This window comes from Tauraco erythrolophus, chromosome 4 (genome assembly GCF_009769465.1).
Source record: "Tauraco erythrolophus isolate bTauEry1 chromosome 4, bTauEry1.pri, whole genome shotgun sequence".
NCBI classification, from domain to species: Eukaryota; Metazoa; Chordata; class Aves; order Musophagiformes; family Musophagidae; genus Tauraco; species Tauraco erythrolophus.
This window is the reverse complement of record NC_141468.1, coordinates 2,426,946-2,449,502: the sequence shown is the minus strand read 5'-3', so window position 1 is coordinate 2,449,502 and position 22,557 is coordinate 2,426,946. Positions and strand designations below refer to the sequence as shown.

General features: G+C 42.9%; 1 protein-coding gene across 1 annotated transcript in view; it reads left to right on the top strand.

Annotated features, from left to right (window-relative positions):
* EXOC4 (exocyst complex component 4) overlaps positions 1 to 22,557 on the top strand; it is a 457,215-nt gene that overhangs the window by 40,809 nt on the left and 393,849 nt on the right. Inside the window, exons 4-5 of the mRNA XM_086610028.1 lie at positions 11,788 to 11,972; positions 14,135 to 14,244. Coding sequence (XP_086466154.1) covers positions 11,788 to 11,972; positions 14,135 to 14,244 — 295 coding nt within the window. The remainder of the gene's footprint in view (positions 1 to 11,787; positions 11,973 to 14,134; positions 14,245 to 22,557) is intronic.

The following is a 22,557-nucleotide window of genomic DNA, read 5'->3' as shown; positions in this document are numbered from 1 at the left end:
CGATAGATACTCTGACTTTCCCATTTCAGGCAAGTCATTTGACCATACCAGTATTGAAATGACTCATGTTTTGTGTTCAAGTCCAAGTGAGCAGTTGGGTAATCCTTTTCCGTGGTTTTTAGCCGCTCTGTTCCTTGAGCACTGCTTTTGGTTTCAGCACTTTATTACTAGAAAGACATTGATGAATTACAGCGAGTGGAGGAGGAAGTAGAGTGATTGATGGGTGACAGGATGAAGGCAAATTCCTAAGAATTAAATTTATGTAGCTGGAGCATAGGACAGCAAGTGAGGAACATAATTTTATAAATATTTTAACGTTTGTAGAGGAAAACAGTAAGTGAGGTTGGGTCATTGCCATTTAAACACTTCAGAAAAATAAAGGACATTTGTGTTTTCTGTTAATGTGCTTATAACAGGTTTGCTTTGACATTTTCATAAAGCAGGAGCAGTAGTTTTACCAGCAAAAGATATAGAAGTAACTTTTGTAAAATACAACATAATTAAGGCAGTACTGGAGAGGTAGGGAAATGGCTGTGTCATCTAATAGACCTCCTCTGTATTGTAACTGGTAGCATTGAAATTTCTTTTTTTTGGGGGGGGGGGGGGGGGAAGAAAGAAAAAAGGTAAGATTAGATGGCATGATTGATTCATAAAGCAAAATTGTGGAGTTGCTGGAAGTTCTCTGGAAAACACTCTTCTGCTCTGTTAAGGTATTAAAAAAGAATTGTGTTACTCTTTAGCCTTCATCTGTACTTTCTTGCTGTCGGGCACTGTGCTGTACGTGGGCTGCTGCTGCCTGCTTTTGTAGAAGTGGCTGCATTTCAGTAATGTTGAGGGCTGTGCTGGTGGGAATTTTAATATGAGGTGCTGTGTTTGAGAGAGAACCAACCCCACAAACAAAAAGTAGCCCTTTTACCCAGCGTCTGTATGTATGTTTTCCCTGTCCTTCCCCATCAAATAAGCTTACGCTGACCAGTTAGCTCAGGCCGAGCTGTTTTCTTGCAACCTGAGCACTTTTTTTTGTGTGTATAGCTCAGAATCTTTCAAACTTCTCCCCGTTTCTGCATCATTCACCTGTGTCAGCCTCCCCCTTTCTGTGCCGTTTGGTCAGCAAATCCTTTTATCTCAAGAAGGGGAGTGACCTCAGCTGTTTCCAAATATTGCAGAGGAATCATCATCTTCAGTCCTCAGTCTTTTATAGCTCTGTTTGCTTTTAGCTTGTTAATTCTTACAAGATTGTTTAAAGATGAGCAAAATTAGCAGCAATTTCTCCCATCATCTTAATATCCAGTATATTAATCAACACTTGGTACTGTTCATCATCAGTGTTTTACAGCTACTCGTCAATCTTCACATCCTGTGTACCTTGTCTCCTTTTCCTGTTTTTAAGGGGAAAGGAGGCAGTGACAATCAAGAATAGCTATCTCTGATCTGTGTGCTTTTCGTATTTTCTATGCTTTTTAGCTAAAGGCTCCTGATTTTCCTCATAGAATTATAGAATTTTGGGACCATCTGGGTGTGCTTTAAGTTCAGGGTCATCTTAGCTAGTTCGTATTCACCGCTTTGTCTTGATGCCAGTTCACATTATGCTGTAAATTGGCCTGTGGAAGTTTGGTAGCAGACAATTCCCAATCTTTGAATTTCTTAAGTGCAGCTTGAGTGCAAGTTTTCCGTGTGTCTCATTATTTGAATGTGCCACCCTCAAAGGCAGTAACTTTTTCAGCTTCATCCTAATTCACCTTGCAACCAAGTGAGCGAACAAATTTACAGATAAAATACAGACTTACTTGGTAAGACGTCAAACTTGTGTTTAAAAAATATAAATGCAGTTTAAAAGCAGGCTTAATCAGTTGCTAATTACGTGTTTCCAGCAGTAGAGGCTCAAAGTACTCAACAAGTCTTCTGCTTTTTGGATGTTAACCCCTTAACAAGGATGATGAAGGGACTGGAACATCTATGAGGAAAAGCTGAGAGAGCTGGGACTGCTCAGCCTGGAGAAGAGGAGGCTCATGAGGGATCTTACCACTGTGTATCAATACCTGAAGGGAGGGTGCAAAGAGGATGGAGCCAGAGTTCAGTGGTGCCCAGTGCCAGGACCAGAGGCCGTGGGCACGATCTGAAGCACAGGAGGTTCCCTCTGGACATCAGAAGACAGTTTGTTACTGTGAGGGTGACCGAGCACTGGTGCAAGTTGGCCAGGGAGGTTGTGACATCTCCATCTCTGGAGGTATTCAAAAGCCATCTGGACATGGTTGTGGGCTCAGTGGCCCTAGTTGAGCGGAGGTGTTGGGCCTGATGACCTGCAGAGGTCCCTGCCCACCTCAGCCATTCTGTGATACTGTCATTCTCTCCATCATCTGTGGAAAACATGGGAATTTTGCAGGCAAAACAGCCATGACTTTGGGAACTCTTGCTTAAGGTATTGGTAGTTAACACAAACTTCTGATCAGTGATCTGGGTTTTGAGGGGGGGTAAAAAGAGAACACAATCAAAAACTACTTAAGTAAGCATGTATTCTCATTCTTTTCCAGGTGCAATTTAAGTCCAACACCTTTACTCCCCTCCCTTTTCTCAACTTATTTTTTCCATGGCTTATGCTCAATCTGTCGCGGTTCCTCTGAAGAGACAATGGGTGGCACTGAAAGTCGGTGTCATCTGTAAGGGTTTCTTTCTGCTACTCTGCTTCTTACTTATTTCCTCTGCAGCACTTTGGTTTTTCAGGTTTTCCTGTTACACTTGTCCTTAAAGTGCCTGCTCTGATGTGGATCCCCACAAACTGAAGTCCCTTTGAGGGTGTCCCTGCTCCAGCGTGGGTCCGTCCATGCCACAGTCCCTCAGAGTGGTCCCCCCCCAACAGTGTGTCTCCAGCCACTTGCAGTTGCTGGTTTCTTTGAATATGTTGGAAGAGGGGTGCTATGTGCCACCTCAACCACTAGAAAATTCCGTGTCACGTGTAGTTCAGTGTCCTTTAGACACTCACATTTGCAGTGTTGAAAGGTTGAAGGAACAGTTCTCGAATGCATCATCCGCCCTTAAATTCATCACACGTTAAATTCTCTGACTAGAGACCATCATTTGTAAGTATTCTGCCTTTTGGTGCAAGATCCCAACAGCTGGAGTGTGAGCACCTTCCTGTTTCTTCAGCCAACTTTTCAGGTTAGATCCTGATCTCCTGCAAGTCAGGTGTAAATGGAATTCCCTGAACTGCTTGTTTGGATCTGGCTGTACGAATTTAAGCCATTTTTTAGTCATTTTGCTTTCCTGTACCTTTTGAAAGCGAGTTCCTTGTAAGAGCAGTAGATCAATTCTCTTCCTTTTAAATGTCAGCATTGTCTTGATTCATCCAGCAAGGCAGCTGAAAACCTTCTAGGTTGCTGCTGTTTGTTTGCTCTTTTATTTGGGTTTCAGCTTTTTTCCTTTTGTCATACTGCGTTTGGGTATGACTTGACTTTTTTTTTTCCTGCCAATTGTGACCTACCACATTGTTTTCTTTTAACCTTTCTCAGTTGTTTGTTCATGTTTTCATATCTGGTGTCTGAACTCAGAATAGGCTCATATCCCAGACGGAAAGCATTTCGTTTTCTAGTTTGAACAACTGTTATTCAGTTTTTTTTTTTCCCTGAAGAAGCACCTAGTTGAGCATTTTCATTTTATCTCTGCTCATAGACTTCCAGGATCGTGGAGGTCTAGAATTAAAAATAAATAAAAGATTAAAAAATTCCTCTTTTTCCTTTTCACATCTATTTTACAGCACTTTTTGGAAACTAAAATACTGTTGAAAAACCTTTTAAGGGAATGTATAGGTTTAACTGCAAGCAGATTGGAAAACTTTAGCCAAAGACAGGAAAGAAAGAATTTCAACAAATACCTTGTTAGTAATTAGGTTCTAGTTTGTTGTAAAACGCTAAATTAAAACCTTCCAAATTGGATGTTATGATAGGCAAATGTTTAGCTACATTTTCTTTTTAAGGCAATTAAGCCCCGCTCTAAAGCGACTGTGACCTATAAACAAGCCGCATAATGGTTCTGGTGTCGCAGTTATTTTCTATAAACTTGTGATTTTTAGCTCATACAAAGCAGAGCTCTTATTTTCATTCTTATTTCATTGGGCCTCATTTTCTAATGGGTCACTAGTTATTATTGTTGATAATAATAGATGAGTAGATTTTTAACATCAGAAATGACTGTCACATTATGTAACCCAATTCTGGCAAGCCAGTATTTGTATTATTATTTGACTAAATGTATTTATTTCAGTATTTATTTCAGTATTTATTTCAGTATTTATTTAAGTATTTATTTAAGTATTTATTTAAGTATTTATTTAAGTATTTATTCAAGTGCATGGCTTTCAATGGGAGATCCAGACTTCTTTCAGAATGAAAAAAAAAAAGAAAAAAAAGATGATTGTGGGGGCTACCTGCCATTTCTTTTGGCACTATTTATAGAATCATAGAATGATTAGGGTTGGAAGGGACCTCAATTTGCACATGGTAAATCAGTTTTTTAAGAAGGATGTTAAGATATTTGGCTGTTGATTCACGTTCCAGCTCTTTTTTTCTTGCTGTAGCTCCTCTCCACACCTCAACCTTGCCAAAAGAAAAATGTTATGGAGCTCTATTACCTATCATTATTTTTGTGGCTAGGTACCGAAACACACTGCCATTGTCTATGCCAACTTCCCACCCTCACAAAAAAAATCATCACTTATTCATTTCCATTTAGCTAAGCCAGGCAGGTGTAAGAAAGTGGCTTGAAGGACCCTCAGGTGCTTTTTCTGGACCCTTGAACCACTTATAAGCCTCTTCTGTACATCTAATTTTCAAGTTCTCTGAAAAAGGCTGCTATTCCATTTTCTTTCTTAACCAGGGCCTTGTCATGGTAACTCTTCCCCTCTGTACACGATTCTACACCTATTAGGGCTTTTGTTAGCATGAAGAGCACACAGTAGGTAACAGGAGTATTAAAAATCATCTAACTACCTGGGAAATCTAGTCTGAGTTGAGGAGAGAAAACCTAATTAAACGTGAAACCGTTGCATGTTTTATAGCATCTTTAATCTTCGTTATCCGACATGCTTACTACAGCCAGGGTGAGGAGCAAAAAGCAGGGGCGGTGTGTTAATTGCACCCTCAGATCAGTGTAGGTGCTGGGTGGCAATGACAGGGAAAAGAGGTTCGGTTCCCTCCCTGGCTTTCTGGAAAACGCAGTTTTGTGCCGAATCCCACTGTGTCTCCTTGTTTGGATGTCCCACTCCTGTATTTGCAGGATCGTAGCCAGCAGATCAAGGCAAGTGACTGTGCGCTTGGGAGGCTGCATCTGGAGTACCACGTGCAGTTTTGGAAGCTCTCCTACGAGAAGAGTACAGACCTTGTCTTGTATGGGAAAGGAAACGTATGGGAGTGAGTCCAGTGGAAAGCCCTGAGGGTGACTGGAAGTTAGAAGCACACAACATATAGAATCGTAGAATGGTTTGGGTTGGAGGGACCTTAAAGATCATCTTGTTCCAACCCCCCTGCCGTGGCCAGGGACACCCTCCACTACACCAGGTTGCTCAAAGCCTCATCCAACCTGGCCTTGAACACTTCCAGGGATGGGGCAGCCACAACTTCTCTGGGCAACCTATTCACCCTCAAAGTGAAGAATTTCTTCCTTACATCAAATATAAATCCTCCCTCTTTCAGTTTAAAGCCATTGCCCCTTGTCTTGTCACTACACACCCTTGTCAAAAGTCCCTCTCCAGCTTTCTTGTAGCCCCTTTAGGTACTGGAAGGCTGCTAGAAGATTTCCCTGGAGCCTTCTCTTCTCCAGGCTGAACAGCCCCAACTCTCTCAGCCTGCCTCCATACAGAGGTGCTCCAGCCCTCGGATCCAATTCGTGGCCTCCTCTGGACCTGCTCCAACAGCTCCATGTCCTTCTTGTGTTGGGGACCTCTGAGCTGAACACTGACCCTGATGAGATCTCACGAGAGATTATAAGAAGATGCTGCAGTAATTTGGTTTATTCAGGCTGCAGAAAAGAGTGATTTTTTTTTTTTTTTTTTTGCTGTCTGTGCCCATCTAGAGTCAGAGGAAAAACGGAGCCAGGCTCCTCTCAGAAGTGCACAGTGAATGAAAAAGAGACAACCATCAACAATTTCTGTTGGAGGAACTGGCTGGACATAAGGGAAAAAAAGGGGTTAAACACCAGGAGCAAGAGACCATAGAGGCTGCGAATCAACATTCTTGCAAATTTTCCAACCTTGACTAGAAGCCCTGAGCAGCCTTCAACTAAAGTTGAAGTTACCTCTGCTTTGAGCAGGGAGTTGGACTGGAAACCTCTGGAGGTCCCTTCCAAGCTGGGTCAGTACGTTGTTGTAGGAGCGCTCTGAGTTCTGATTTCTGACTTCCAGAGTTCTGTGACTTACTCTAACAGAAAGCTTGCTCTAACAGAAAGAAGTCCGTGCTTGCTGCCGTTACCGTCAGTGTTTACCTCGTTGAAGGCAGTGTGCTTCTGAGCGACTACAGTTATTTCTCATCCTGATGTGTGGGGATTGTGAGGGATTATGGGGATTATGGGATCCAAGTGGAGGCCAGTGACGAGTGATGTTCCTCAGGGGTTGGTACTGGGGCCAGTGCTATTTAACATCTTTGTTGGAGACATGGATAGTGGGATTGAGTGCACCCTCAGCAAGTTTGCAGATGACACCAAGCTGTGTGGTGTTGTGGACACTCTGGACGGAAGGGATGCCATCCAGAGGGACCTTGACAGGCTGGAGAGGTGGGCCTGTGAGAACCTCATGAAGTTCAACAAGGCCAAGTGCAAGGTCCTGCACGTGAGTCGGGGCAATCCCAAGCACAAGCACAGGCTGGGCAGAGAATGGATTGAGAGCAGCTCTGAGGAGAAGGACTTGGGGGTGCTGATGGATGAGAAGCTCAACATGAGCCAGTAATGTGCACTGGCAGCCCAGAAAGCCAACCGTGTCCTGGGCTGCATCCAGAGCAGCGTGGGCAGCAGGTCGAGGGAGGGGATTCTGCCCCTCTGCTCTGCTCTCCTGAGACCCCCCCTGGAATACTGTTTTCAGCTCTGGAGTCCCCAACACAAGAAGGACAAGGAGAGGGTCAGCCTGGAGAAGAGAAGGCTCCGGGGTGATCTTAGTGCAGCCTTCCAGTACTTAAAGGGGGCCTACAGGAAAGCTGGAGAGGGACTTTTTACAAGAACAGGTAGTGACAGGACAAGGGGCAATGGCTTTAAACTGAAAGAGGGGAGATTTAGATTGGATATAAGGAAGAAAGGATGTCCCTGCCCCTGGCAGGGGGGTTGGACCTGGATGATCTTTGAGGTCCCTTGCAACTCAAACCATTCTATGATTCCGCAGTTGAGTGTTTGAGACCGCTCTTTGGTAGGTGTTTGGCCTTCAGCCTCACCGCTGTCCTTAATACCAGGTGCCAAATGGGATGGCTCAAACACGTTTTAATTGCGATGTACAACAAGCTCTGCGAAAGAGATGAACATGGTAGGAGTTGGCAACCGGAGACACTGGGTCTTTCTAGCAGTGGACAAGTTCTATAGATGTAGAGTTCTTTTGAAGTTGGTGTTCTTGCTGGTGAACTGCAGGAATCTGAAACTTACATACTTAAAATATTAAAATATTACTTAAAATATTAAAACCGATATGGAAATGTTGGAGCTTGTAAGGTTTTTCTCAATTGTTCAAGGTAATAAAATTAAAATCCTAATAAGTGATACAAATAATTAGAATTGAAGGACTTCTGTCTGTCTGAGGACTCTGGATAACTTTGTAATATATGAGTGGAAAAATAATAGATAAAATTTAAATATAAAATCCCTATTTTTTTTTTTTTTAAGTTTAGTTTTCAGGAGGGAGGGAGACAGTTGTCTTTTAAAATGTGAAAAGCTTTTTATGTTTAGGAATGGGACTAGCAATATAAATGCATTCAACACTCAGCACTTAGGTTTCTTTCTAGAAAGCAGAGGAGCAGCATCCGCAATAAAAAAAAAAATCCAAAAATAAAGGATTTTCTCCTAAATTAAGGTTTTTTAACTGAGGAAATCTCTTCTAACTTGAGGAACAGCGATACTTTTTTGCAGAGCAGTATTTGTGTTGTGCTGTGACCTGTTACTGCTTTGTGCAGCCTGTCTCCCACTCCTCTGGCTCCTTTTGCATATCATGTTTGGAATGAGAGAAGGTTCCGAGCAACCAGTGGAAAAGATACGCCCAAGTTGAGTGATGAGTGGATGACAGGAGAGTAAATAAATCTCTCTGAACTTCAAAGTTGGTAGTATTTTTATCGAACACGTGGATCTGTTGTGTCATACACGTGATGGTGTGTTACTAGCTGAGTGGGGGCATAAAATTCTGGTCTTGATTTAAAGTTTGTGAATGACAGACACATTCCCCGTCACAAATTCAAATTTAAAATTTTTACTTCTTTCCAGTCTTGCTCTCAGGGCTCACCTTATTTTCCTAGGCTGCACGTGGCATTGGCTGTGCCCTCGGCTGTCCCTCCATGGTGATTTTCCAAGTCTTTGTAAACTTTCCGTTTCTGAAGATAGGTGACCATCTTGTTAACACGGCCCAGATGGATACTTGGACTTTAAAGCTAGTTGTAAACTACTACTGCTTGTGTTTCCAAATAGGCAACAAAGTGGTTGTCATTATTGATGCTCTTCCTATTCACTTTCTGCTTCCCTTTCTTTTCCATCCTTCTCTGTAACTCTTCATCTCCGTCTTTCTGGAGAACAAAGCCTTTATGATGACACTGTGGTTATTTACTGAAAATGAGTTTTAAGAATGGAACTTTCCCAAGATAGTAGGGTGAAACACAGGCTTGTTGTGGTGGGTGGACCCAATACACTTGTCAAGATTAGTCTTGTAACAGTTCCAGTGTTAGACCTTCCAGCAGCCTTCCAGTACCTGAAGGGCCTACAGGAAAGCTGGAGAGGGACTTTTGACAAGGGTGTGTATTGACAGGACAAGGGGCAATGGCTTTAGACTGAAAGAGGGGAGGTTTCCATTAGATCTAAGGAAGAAATTCTTCACTCTGAGGGTGGTGAGGCACTGGAACAGGTTGACCAGAGAAATTGTGGCTCCCCCATCCCTGGAGGTGTTCAAGGCCAGGCTGGATGAGGCTTTGAGCAACCTGGTGTAGTGGAGGGTGTCCCTGCCCATGGCAGGGGCGTTGGAACTGGATGATCTGTGAGGTCCCTTCCAACCCAAACCATTCTATGATCCTATAATACAGGATTGACTGTTCCATTTGTTTCCTAAAAGATGTGCTTGAGAGCTGTATGTTGGTCTTAACAATTATTTTTGAGTATAACTATTTAGGAACCGGGAAGATAAAAATAGAACTGAATGATCTGAGTGGAAAGCTTTAAATTTTTCTTGTATGGGTTTTAGATAGGGTTTTTCCTGGATGTCTTGGAACCTTTTTAATGGCATTTTCCTGTTTGCTTTCAGTTCTTCCCCCACTGCACGTTCATCTCTGAGCTTCTCAGTTTGACAAATGTTGTTCCTAATCTTGTTCTCGCTTTGGTGAAATTGCTGACAGCTTTCAGGGCAGTGATGAATGCCTGCAACTCCCCTGAAGTGACTGGAGGAGGTGGTAAAAATGCCTTTGGAATTGGAAAATTTGGGGTATATCTCTACCTACCAAAGGAAGTAGATAAAAATCATCACTTACACTTTTGCCAAAGGTTTCCAAGCTGTTTCTCTGTGCCAGCTTCATCTTCATCACTTTGCTTTATCTATGGTGGAGTTTTGTGATGCTATTATAGAATCATAGAATGGTTTGGGTTGGAAGGGACCTTCAAGATCATCTAGTTCCAACCCCCCTGCCATGGGCAGGGAAACCCTCCACTACACCAGGTTGCCCAAAGCCTCATCCAGCCTGGCCTTGAACACTTCCAGGGATGGGGCAGCCACAACTTCTCTGGGCAACCTGTTCCAGTGCCTCACCCCTCTCAGAGTGAAAAATTTCTTTCTTATATCTAACCTAAATCTGCTCTCTTTTAGTTTAAATCCGTTGCCCCTTGTCGTATCACTACACATCCTTGTAAAATGTCCCTCTCCAGCTTTCCTGTAGACCCCCTTTAGGTACTGGAAAGCTGCTAGAAGGTCTCCCCAGAGCCTTCTCTTCTCCAGGCTGAACAGCCCCAACTCTCTCAGCCTGTCTTCATAGCAGAGGTGCTCCAGCCCTCGGATCATCTTCGTGGCCCTATTATGGCCAAACTTCTATAACTGTTCACAAATAGATACTGGGAAGAAAGAGGATGGAAGTTGCAGCTTAGGAGGAGCCTGTTTGGTCCTCTGTGATTAACACTGTGACACAAATTCTTTCTCAAGACTGAGCTCTAGCCTGAAGACTGGCAACAAGTGCACACTGTCACCATCCATGCAGAGAAAAGAATTAGGGACTGCTTGGCAAGATTTTTCAGGAGGAAGGAAAAAATGCATCTTCCTTTTAGAAACCGTTCTTAATTTCAAAAGCCTGACTGCCCCAAAACCATTTCAGGATCACTCTCGACTTGGAGGCAAGCAAAGTAATACGTCGTTGATAGATGTTCTTTCAGTATATTTAATATTTACTGGTATTAAGGGACCAGACTTTGGCTTGACTGTCTGCTTACTGTATCTCCTTGCTTTTCATTTTTAATGTTTTGCTGGCAGGTTTGCTATAAATGTAAATCCTGAAGTGCAAGCAAATGTCTTATTTTCCTAATAGTATCTTCAGTTATTAGGGAATGATTTTTTTTTTTTGTTTAAATTTTAAATCTCTGTATGCGAAACATACTATTTCTAATTTCTTACAACACCAGCACTGAGATTTTTGGAAACCACAGAGCATGCCATTATATTTTGCTTTTTTTATTAACTGTAGAAGTGCTGTGTTAAATAGTTAGAAAAAACAAGTAAACTGGGAGAGATGCAAATTGTTGGTGTCATTCCTGGTGGCTTTGGTCCACCTTTGTTTTTAGGATATAAATGGAAATTAGGTTCCTCTGTCTAGTGCCCACAGGGTGTCAGCTGGTCTCTTCTGAGATGCATCAGCAGAGAAATGTTACCCATGGCCAGTTTATGTTGCTGCATGTTGAGATCCCTCTCTGTCACTCTGTTCCTTGTATAAAGTTATTTTCCTTAATTTGAGCCTTAATAGTTGGATATTAAAAAACCACTTCCCATCCCTGGAAGTGTTCAAGGCCAGGTTGGATGAGGCTTTGGGCAACCTGGTGTAGTGGAGGGTGTCCCTGCCCATGGCAGGGGGGTTGGAACTAGATGATCTTTGAGGTCCCTTCCAACCCAAACCATTCTGTGATTCTGTGATCTCTTTAGGCAAATAAAATTTAAGCCGTTTTCTGCCCATTTATAGAACTGGAAATATTGCTTCGTTGATGTTTCTGTAATGAAAAGAGTAAAGACCATCAAACATGATTGTCAGTATCTTTTTTTCTAACACTTCTATTTGATAATCCTCTTATTTTGTGCTAAACTATGCTTTGATATTTATTTAACGAACTGTGTTTTAACTAACTTGTTTTACACATATGCTCAAAATATTTGAAGACTGCTCATTAAATCTGGTGTGTTTGGATATTGGACCCTTTTTAGATATTGAATTTTCTTTCAGGAATAGAAATAAAGAAATACTACTTACAGTTTTTTCTGCTTTAAAAGAGTTTATGGATAGAAAGATCATGGTACTCAGACATGCCTCTGGTTGAAGACAAAAGTCCTGGGGGATGAATGGATCAAGCTTTATAAATCATGATGTGTTCTCTTTCCAGGTGTCAGCGGTGGACTCCTTGGAGGGTCCCCTTCTTCAGGTGGAGGGGTTGAGTGATCTGAGGCTGGAGCTCCACAGTAAGAAGATGAACATGCACTTAGTCCTGATAGATGAATTACACCGTCATCTTTACATCAAATCTACTAACCGAGTAGGACAACGCAGCAAAGAGAAAGGGAGGATGAGGTGGGTCTGGTGCGATGCGGACTGGGGGGCAACGGGTCTGGGACAGAAGACGACAGAATTCTCCCTTTTGTGCTGGGTAGAAATTTCCTTGGGAGAGTGCCAGCGACTTATATCTCCTTATCTCTCAACTTTTCATTTTTAGCAAGCAAATTTCTCATGCTTGTGGCTGTGGAGAGCAGAAAAAATCCAAATATGTTGATGCACTTTTGAGCCCGTGAACAGTCTGTTCTCGTCCTTTTACTTTTGTGTAGTGATTCTGTGGGGTTTATGCTGCTTCCCACAGAATTACGATGAAGTCAATTCTTTTTAGCATTCTTTTCCTCTCTGATGCAAATATCTTTCCTACAAATGACGTTATCATGAGGCTCAGGTCAGACAAAAGGAAGAACAGGGGGAAATGGCTCGGGTTTTTTTTAGCAAATAACCAGGATATGAAAATCTTCCAGCTAACCATAAAGTTTTTGGCTAGAGACCACATTTTGCAGTCTCTGAGCAGTGCTTTGGCTGTGTTGTGTTTCTAAGGTGTTTTAAAGATGCTGAAACTCGTTACCTGATTGGTGCCTCTGATCAGTGAAAATCCAGCTGAAGTATAGGTGCCTGGCTATTTTTTTCCTAAATTTGTGAATTCTAAGTTCGAGGGCAATAGAGTTGTTGGGAGGGAAGTGGCTGGAAAAGAGAGACGCAGTATTGGAACATAATTTTTGTAGAGTAGTAGAGGTAATAAACAGGAGCAAAGGGGAGCCAGCATATGATAAAGATGCAGAGAAAAGATAAATTAGCATTTTTATCATGAGAAGGAATAAAAAACGCTTGCCAAATATAAGAGGATAGTAAGTTACATTAAATGAATTTATGTAATAAAGGGTTGATTGAAGTTGCAATTTCTAGGAAGGAGATTTGCTAGCAAGTCCTCAGTCTCTTCCTTACTCATCTTGTTAATTAAAAATAGACACAAAGCTTTGGTGTACCCAGACTACGCGACTGCTAATTAACTGCAGTTTTGTGTGACTGCTACAGGGACCCTTGTCTTTTCCTTTTTTTTCCTATCTTTTTCCACATTCCCTGTTGCACATCACTGATATTCCATAAGAGGAACTCTTGCATCGAGGAGAGTCTAGTTGCTTTGTTTAGTGTGCTGCCCTAGACTGGCTGTTGACCAGGATACAATAATGTTTGCAATTATTTCTTGTATTGGTTTTAAGTGTGTTGCTAAGCTGGAATGCATAGCTAATCCCTGTAAGTACGGTATCGTAGGTGTGTAGGGAGTATAGGTGGTTCTTATGCAGGATAATAAGCTTAGCCCTTGTCTTTGCAGTTTCTATAAGCATTTTGACCTCTAAGGGAACACACTGAGCTCCATTATAGGAGCCTTCTCCACTATTTTCTCTTAAAAATTATTTCCTTCTTGCATTCACATGCAGCTACACACCTTTCATTATGCAGCTGGGGCAGCATAACACGTTTTTGGCAAAGAACACTGTGTGAATTTATTACGAAAATGACCAAGTAGAAAGTCTTTCTTTTCTGAGTAAGAAGGTTCATTTGGAGAGGAATGCATGGAGGTGTGCACAGAACAGGAATTTGAAGGGGAGGAAAAAGGGTGGAGGTTTCTAGCGGGAACTAGAAAAGCTTGAAGGATTAAGTAGTTGACAGAAGCCATGGAAACAGGCACACCTCTTCTCCTCAATATGTAGTTTTCCAGAAAGACCTTGACAGTTCTGTGTTAATTCATCGTCAGACTCAGTAGTTAATTGTGCTGGGGGTGAATGTGTCTGATGGGAAATGATCAAGTGCTATGGCAAGCTCCAGTGTGCCTGTGTCCTGATAGTGGTGGTGTGACCAGTTGGACAAGTCTAGAGCGCTATTAAATTCAGAGAGGCCTTGGGATACCAAAGTTTGTCTTTCATATGACAGTGTTCCCTCTCGTTGCTTTTTGTTTTTTTCCCCCTTTTCACTCAGATGTGTATATGTGCACACCCGTTCGTATTCATCTGCAGACTTGTGCTTTAAGTTAGGTTTTGTAAACCTCTTGTATCAAAACTGTGTGTAATGTATATCTATTGTTTAGGCTTAGAAATTTCAGAAATAAATTGATTGTTTGTTTTGAACTAAGATTGTGAATGGTAGTAAACCGTTTGCTTTAATTCTTTCCCCTCACACAGTTCACTTGTGAAAGATGCCTCTCCTGTACCTCTTATGGATGTCACTAACTTGTCTACACCTCGAAAGTTCCTCGAAGCTTCCCAGTTCAGTACTCCCGGAAGCTCCAGCAGTGAGTATTTAAGTCACATGCATTCCTCAAAGAATCAGTTTGTAGATCTTCAGCTGATTTTGCAGGGATGTCATCCCCTCTTCATGGGTGACTGCTGATGGGAGGTCCAGAGACAAGAAGTTACAAGTGATTTGTGTGATGTCACGAAATGAGTGAGTGGTATGTCCAGGGACGGAACTTGGCCATATCTTTGTTTTTATTTTGGCAAATCATCGTTCTTCTGTCCTCTTCCCACCCCCCCATCAGCTTCAGTTAAATACACTTAGCTTTCTGTGCCTGTTCTGATCTTGATGATGTTCTTGGTATCTTGAGCAGAAGAGATATTTGCATTCAGTTCAGTTTACATTGGGGTCTCCTCTACGTTATTTAATGTAGGCAGCAAGTACATGTAGATGTTCATAGAACCGTAGAATGGTTTGGGTTGGAAGGGACCTTCAAGATCATCTAGTTCCAACCCCCCTGCCATGGGCAGGGACACCCTCCACTGCACCAGGTTGCTCAAAGCCTCGTCCAACCTGGCCTTGAATACCTCTAGGGATGGGGCATCCACAACTTCTGTTGGCAACCTCTTCCAGTGCTTCACCACTCTCATTGTAAAAAATTTCTTCCTTAGACCTAATCTAAATCTCCCCTCTTCCAGTTTAAAGCCTTTGCCCCTTGTCCTATCACCACATGCCCTTGTAAAAAGTCCCTCTGCAGCTTTCCTGTAGGCCCCCTTTAGGTACTGGAAGGCTGCTAGAAAGTGTTCCTGGAGCCTTCTCTTCTTCAGGCTGAACAGCCCCAACTCTCTCAGCCTGTGTCCATAGCAGAGGTGCTCCAGTCCTGAGATCATCATTGTGACCTCCTCTGGACCTGCTCCAAAAACTCCGTGTCCTTCTTGTGTTGGGGACCCCAGAGCTGAACGCAGCACTGCAGGTGGGGTCTCACAAGAGCAGAGCAGAAGAAGAGAATCCCCTCCCTTGACCTGTTGGCCACACTTCTTTTCATGCAGCCCAGGACACGGGTGGCTTTCTGGGCTGCCAGCGCACAGTGCCGGCTCATGTTGAGCTTTTCATTAACCAGCACTCCTAAGTCCTTCTCCTCAGGGCTGCTCTCAATCCACTCTCTGCCCAGCCTGTACTTGTGCTTGGGATTCCCCCAACCCACGTGTGGGATCTTGCACTTGGCCTTGTTGAACTTCATGAGGTTCTCACAGGCCCACCTCTTCAGCCTGTCAAGGTCCCTCTGGATGGCATCCCTTCCCTCCAGAGTGTCCACAACACCACACAGTTGGTGTCATCTGCAAACTTGCTGAGGGTGCACTTGATCCCACTGTCCATGTCACCAACAAAGATGTTACATAGCACTGGCCCCAGTACTGACCCTTGAGGAACACCACTCATCACTGGCCTCCACTTGGACATTGAGCCATTGACTGCAACTCCGAGTGCGACCATCCAGCCAATTCCTTATCCACCGAATGGTCCATCTGTCAAATTCATATGTCTCCAATTTAGAGACAAGGATATCGTATGGGACAGAGTCGAATACTTTGGCCAAGTCCAGGTAGACGATGTCAGTTGCTCTTCCCACGTCCACCAACGCTGTCACCCCATCGTAGAAGGCCACCAGATTTGTCAGGCACGATTTGCCTGACAAATGAAGTTGTTTTGTTGTTTTATGATGTTTTATGATTGTCTTATGAAGGTTTTTTTTTTCCTACTGTATTGGGGCCAAAAGGGCAAAGATTTTCCTTGTAGGAACTTTGTAACTTTGGCTAAAAGTCTGTCTATACACAGGAATAATCCGGTGGTGGTCTTTGCCTACCTGGTATTACAACAAATACTGAGCAAAACACTCGGTTTCATTGGTGCTTTTGTATCAGGCTTCGGAAGTGCTGCGCAGATGGGGAATTAATCCCTGTTTTGTTTCAGCAGATTAATAAGTGGGGTTGTCCTTGTTTAACAAATGAATCAAATGAATAATGCGTAAGTGACCTACATCTCTTCCCTCCTTCCTTTCAAAACTCGACTGTTTTCAGAATTCCTCAAATGCAGAGAATGTCTCCTCTTCTCATCCTTATTAACTCTTTTGTCCTTATTTGTGCTTACTTGTTTCTGTTTTTTCTTGTTGTGCTTGCCTCCTAGACTCTTCCATGTGATCATTTTTATCTTTCGCTCTTGTAGGGATTTTTGGTTCTCAGCCCTGCTCCTGTAGGGTTGGCCAGTCTCTCGCATCCCGAGGCTGTATTTCTGCAGAGTGGAGGTTTGTCAGGAGTTGCTTCTGACATGCCAGTGCAAACTTTCAGAGCTGGAAACTGCAGGTGGTTGTGGAAACCTGGAATAGAAGAACTGGATGAAAATTCTGGGGAAAAAACTTTAGAATTCCTGTTCTGTCCTTGTGATCAGTGAGAAGTTCAGTTCAGTTTCTTGCTAAAGATCACATGAATTTGGGGAGCTGAGAAAATCAACCACAAAAAACTGAATCTCAGTCTCACCCCTGTAAATGTTAACCTGCTTCCTTTTCAGTGAATTAGTTGTATAGTGTCTGCCATTATTTTCCACCTAAAATATTAGTCCTCTGTATAGTAAGAAAAAAAAGAAATTAAATATCTGAAGTGATGGAGCTGATGGGGATCTTCCATCATGCCTTCTGGTGGGGAAGAGACAGCAGGAGACGTACCTGCTGAAGAATGGAAATCCTATCCTTCTTTCAGTACCTTTAGTTTCTTCCTTCATTTTTTTTTTCATTGCTAGTGAAATATGGACTTTAAATATTCTCTGAAAATAATTTTTTTGATGCTTGTCACCTTTGAAGACTTACAGAGCCTAGCCAGTCATTGTTGCATCTGCTGAGATTGGCAAAAGGTTTGTTACTGCCCACAGCTGGCCAAGAAGTGTTTTTTTCTTCCCAGCTGTAGCCAGCTGTGAACCTGTTTGTAAAGATAAATGCATTTTTCCTGTTCATGATGGACTACTGTAAAGGAAAACCCCAAGGCATACTGCTTTTTCACACCTCAGGGCTTCATGAGTACTGACCCTAGTGTTCCCGTTTGGGCACTGCCCTTGTTCTTGAGCAGAGTCCCGTTGAAGTTTACTGCACTGATTTTCAGCGCGTGGTTTTTGTGCTGAACTGGCCGTGATCGTCCATGAGAGTCGTGCCCACCGTGGTTGTGACTTTGTGTGGTAACAAGGTTATGCAGGAATAAACAGTGTCATCCTGTACATCGACTCCCAGTTGTTGGTTACAGAAGTCTTCTGAGGAGCAGAATCAAAAATAAGCAACTTCAGTCTTGAGGTGACATAACTGTTTACATCACTGCAGTTGGAACCAAATCTAAACGCCAGATTTTGATAAAACTTTTCCAAAATGAGGTGAAAGTGAGCCTGGCTTATCCATCTGACAGGAAGGTTTAGTAACTTTCCTAAGATACCTTTTACAAAACAGGAGTGAAGTGCACTGTATAAGATAGAAAGGTAAGCCAACATGTGAAGGATGTCCTTTCTAGAAGTGAAAGTTATATTTAGTTTGATGCCGTTTTTTGGCAGAGATGAGGCCAAGACTCTTTTCAACCATGTTTTATTTAGAACAGGATATGGGGCCCCTGTTTACTGTATTAGCGCCTGTTAGAATAGGGAGGTTTGGGATGTGCTTACCTGGCCCATTCAGACATTTCTTCCTATAAAAGTAGTGAGACTAAAAAAGGTAATTAGGTTATTCCTTTTTTTTTCCTTTTTTTTTTTGGGTAGTTCCCTCCACAGTATACCAGACAGGATTTGTATGTGTCAGAAGAGAAAAACGTGTGTTATTAATTAACTGTGATAATAGAACAAGAAGTGATAGTTAAGTTCCTAGAGCATAGAATCATGGAATCACAGAATGGTTTGGGTTGGAAGGGACCTCAAAGATCATCTAGTTCCAACCCCCCTGCCATGGGCAGGGACACCCTCCACTACACCAGGTTGCCCAAAGCCTCATCCAACCTGGCCTTGAACACTTCTAGGGATGGGGCAGCCACAGCTTCTCTGGGCAACATGTTCCAGTGCCTCACCACCCTCAGAGTGAAGAATTTCTTCATCAGATCCAATCTAAACCTCCCCTCTTTCAGTTTAAATCCATTACCCCTTGTCCTATCACTACACACCCTTGGAAAAAGTCTCGATAAGTGTTTCTGACTCATTTAAGACTTCTAAAAATGACTAAGTTCTACTTTTATTTGCTCGATGCCACGTTGATGGCATTTAAAGTCATTTGTCCTAACATGCCCTGATAAACAGTTATTTCACACTATGTTTGAACGAAGGTTCCAGGCTACAAGCACCAGGTAGGAACCACAGGAGTGGTCTGTAGGAACTGGGCTGATAAAACAGCGTCGCTCCTTTGACTCCTAATGCCTGAACACAAAGACTCTGATGGCTTCATCCTCAGCTGTACTAAACTGATCTAAGTGCAGTTTACTGATCTACTGCAGCCTTCCAGTACTTAAAGGGGGCCTACAGGAACACTGGAGAGGGGCTTTTTCCAAGGGCATGTAGTGACAGGACAAGGGGCAATGGCTTTAAACTGAAAGAGGGGAGATTTAGATTAGATCTAAGGAAGAAATTTTTCACTCTGAGGGTGGTGAGGCACTGGCACAGGTTGCCCAGAGAAGTTGTAGATGCCCCATCCCTGGAAGTGTTCCAGGCCAGGTTGGATGAGGCTTTGGGCAACTTGGTGTAGTGGAGGGTGTCCCTGCCCATGGCAGGGGGGTTGGAACTAGATGATCTTTGAGGCCCCTTTCAACCCAAATCTTTCTATGGTTCTATTCTATAAGTCAGCTGAGAATCTGCCTTAAAAGTTCTTGTTTCTGCAGGTCTGTTCTTGCTCTTCGCACCCAACACACCAGAAAATGTCTTACCTGGCTCCTCGTTTCACTCTGTACCATTCGGTGAAGAGCTGGGCAAGCGTCCCTCAGACAGGGAAAGATGCAAATTATAATAGAAAACATTTGATTGGCATAAAGTACGCATATGGTTTTGCTTCAAGTGCACAATGTACTTATGTATATTTTTTCCACATAATTTTCTTTAAAAGTAGCCTTTTCCAGGACTGTTGGAGGTACCAGAGAATTTAAAACTTATGTGTATGCATAACAAAAGCTGTTTCTGCCTTTGGTCGTTTAAGTTCTTTGGCTTTTTATTGATGAAACAAAGTGGCCGTGCATATTAATGCGTGTCGTTACAAAGCACTGACTCATTCAGCTCATCTCAGCAAAGATGCCAAAATTTCGAGTCCTTGCTGCGTTCCCTTCCCAGAGGAGATGTTACCTTGTCCTGCAGAATCTTTATAAGGAAATTAAAGCTGTTCCTGCTGCACTTAAAATAAACAAAGCCTTCAGTAACGTTCACCTGAGGATTGTAGATACGGCAGTTCGCCGGTAACGTTTTCTCTTCATGCCAGTTCAGAGAAATAAATTCACTTTTAATTTTTATTTCTCTGCTTGAACCTTCTGTACTCTAAAGAGTATTTATGAAGGTTCTTGTGTTGCCAGGCTCTTCCTGGAACTATAAAACGTGCTCACCCAGTACATAGCAAACTCCGAGAGTGCCCTTTCCTGAAAACTTCCTCGGAATCCTTTTTAGAAATCCGACAAAGATGAGCTGAGGTGGTGGCAATTAATATTGTTATTGATGGCATATGTAAATTTTATGCTCAACAGATAATTTACTCCACTGATGCGTGCTTCTCAACTCTAGGAGAAAAAATGTACCTTGTAGATCCAAGCAGTATGGTGGCTTCTTAAGGTCAAGTCTAGTTGCTGCTCCTGGCTCTCTTTCTTCAAGAGCACAAGTTTTTCTGCTTGGGAGAAAATGTAGAGACCTGTGAACTTGGCCCTGCAAAATAAGCTGGAACACAGGAGGTTCCACTTAAATATGAGGAAGAACTTCTTCCCGGTAAGGGGAACAGAACACTGGAACAGGCTGCCCAGAGAGGTTGTGGAGTCTCCTTCTCTGGAGATGTTCCAAACCCGCCTGGATGCGTTCTTGTGTGATCTGATCTAGGTGGTCCTGCTCCGGCAGGGGGATTGGACTAGATGATCCTTTGAGGTCCCTTCCAATCCCTGACATTCTGTGATTCTGTGAAATACCTGCAGGAGCCAGAGCTTTAGGGTCTCATTTTTAAGGTGGCTCTAAAAATGCCATTGTGGCATTCTCTGTTTGTTGTCACAGTTGCTTCCACTTCAAACGTGATCAACAAATACATGAAAGATTTTATTTTTTTTTTCCCCTATTAACCTCAGCTGACGATCTGGGTGATTTTTCTCTATCTTTTGCACTAGAAATTAAATGATTCTGTCACTGAACCAGAGTTTTCCTGTTTTAGCTGTTCTGCATTTCATAGAATCATAGAATGGTAAGAGTTGGAGGGGACCTCAAAGAACATCTAGTTCCAACCCCCCTGCCATGGGCAGGGACACCCTCCACTACACCAGGTTGCCCAAAGCCCCATCCAGCCTGGCCTTGAACACTTCCAGGGATGGGGCAGCCACAGCTTCTCTGGGCAACGTGTGCCAGTGCCTCATCACTCTGAGTGAAAAATTTCTTCCTTATATCCAATCTAAATCTCCCCTCTTTCAGTTTAAAGCCATTGCCCCTTGTCCTGTCACTACATGTCCTTGTAAAAAGTCCCTCTCCAGCTTTCCTGTAGGCCCCCTTTAGATACTGGAAGGCTGCAATAAGATCACCCCGGAGCCTTCTCTTCTCCAGACTGAACAGCCCCAACTCTCTCAGCCTGTCTCCAGAGCAGAGGTGCTCCAGCCCTCGGATCATCTTCGTGGCCCTCTTTGCACAAATCCAACTGAGGACTTGATCAGAAGGTGATGGGAATCCAGCAGTGAGTCTAGGTCTCTCCCACTGTCGTTGCAGTGCCGTGCAGAAAGCAGAGTTTGTTCTTACCTCAGGGTAAATTTTTGCACCTCGAGTGTTTAAGGGAAAGTCTGTTCCTGCAGTTCAAGAAGGATTTGCAACTGCACAATCAACACGAAAGCCTGTGAAGTAACTTTTCAGGTGTCTGTTTTTGCAGGACCGTGATTTCTCTCGCTGATCCTCACTAATGGTTCGTGTTCTGACGTGCTGCTGAGCACTGATGCGGGCAATCTGTGCGTGTGTTTGGGGAAGGGAAGGGACAATCCAGGAAACTTTAGATCCTTGTGATGAAAGCCCAAAGGGTAACGCGTAGCCACTCTTCCTGTATAATTTCATTAGTTGTTCTTGTATGTAATGCAGAGGTAAGACATTTGACTACCGTCCACTTTTTTTTTTATTTTTCCTTTGGAGACTCAGTTTTCATGCTTGTGTGCATTAGGAGGGTTTTGAATGGGGCTCACAGAGTTGCTTTGTACAGTTTTCTCAGAAAGAAATGCTGTTACAATGGATTTGAAAGAGTGGCCTTGACGAATTAAAATGCCTCTTTTTGAAAGACTAACGTCCTTAAAACTGTAGGTGGAACTGTGTGAACCAACAGCTTTGGAAAGAGGAGATTTGCCTTGAGGCTTTGAGGTGATTGATCTCTCAGTCCCATTTTCTTCTGGGCTTGGCAGTATGGCAGAGAAGGAAAATGACTGAAATTTTTAAAGGACCCATTTCTAAAGTAACTGTCCATTTGTCGCTCATTGTCTCCACACATGGGTCAGAACACCAGAAATTAGCAGATGACGTTTCTTCAAATCTTAAATTATGCCTTCGGGGCACTGTGAACTTGCATCCTTTTCTCTAGAAGAATTAAAGGCAGAAAGGGTATAATCAGAAAGGACATAAATCATGGAAAATAGTACATTAAATTTTACTAGTTACCCATAAAAGCACAGAGCTAATGAAATTTTCTGTAATGAGTAGCGACAAATTTTGACCATTCATTGGTATGAAAAACAAGACCCAAGAGCCTTTTCTTTAGCTGCTTTGCTTAAATGAGTTATCAACATTGGCTTTTCTGGGGATTGGACTGGAGCTGTTAAAATGCCTCTTGCAGCAGGTTTCTTTCTTGTGAAATGGCAGAACTGAACAAATGAGGGTATCGTCAATTGGAACAGACGTTTTTATAGGGCACCGTCAAACCAGGGAGCCGTCAGGGATGATTCCACCTTTAGAGCTATGGAGGTGATGAATCAATGATGCACATGATTCAACTTTCTCGTGATTTAAACTGAGGGTGGATTTTTGACTGTTTAAACACAGAGTTGTGCGTTTTCAGATGCATTCCTTCAGTGACAAAAAGTTTTTGAAAACGGCCGTGTATTTCCTTAGCGAACGTGACAAAATCATCAGTCCTCTAGGTTGTTGTCTTGGGAGGCTTTTG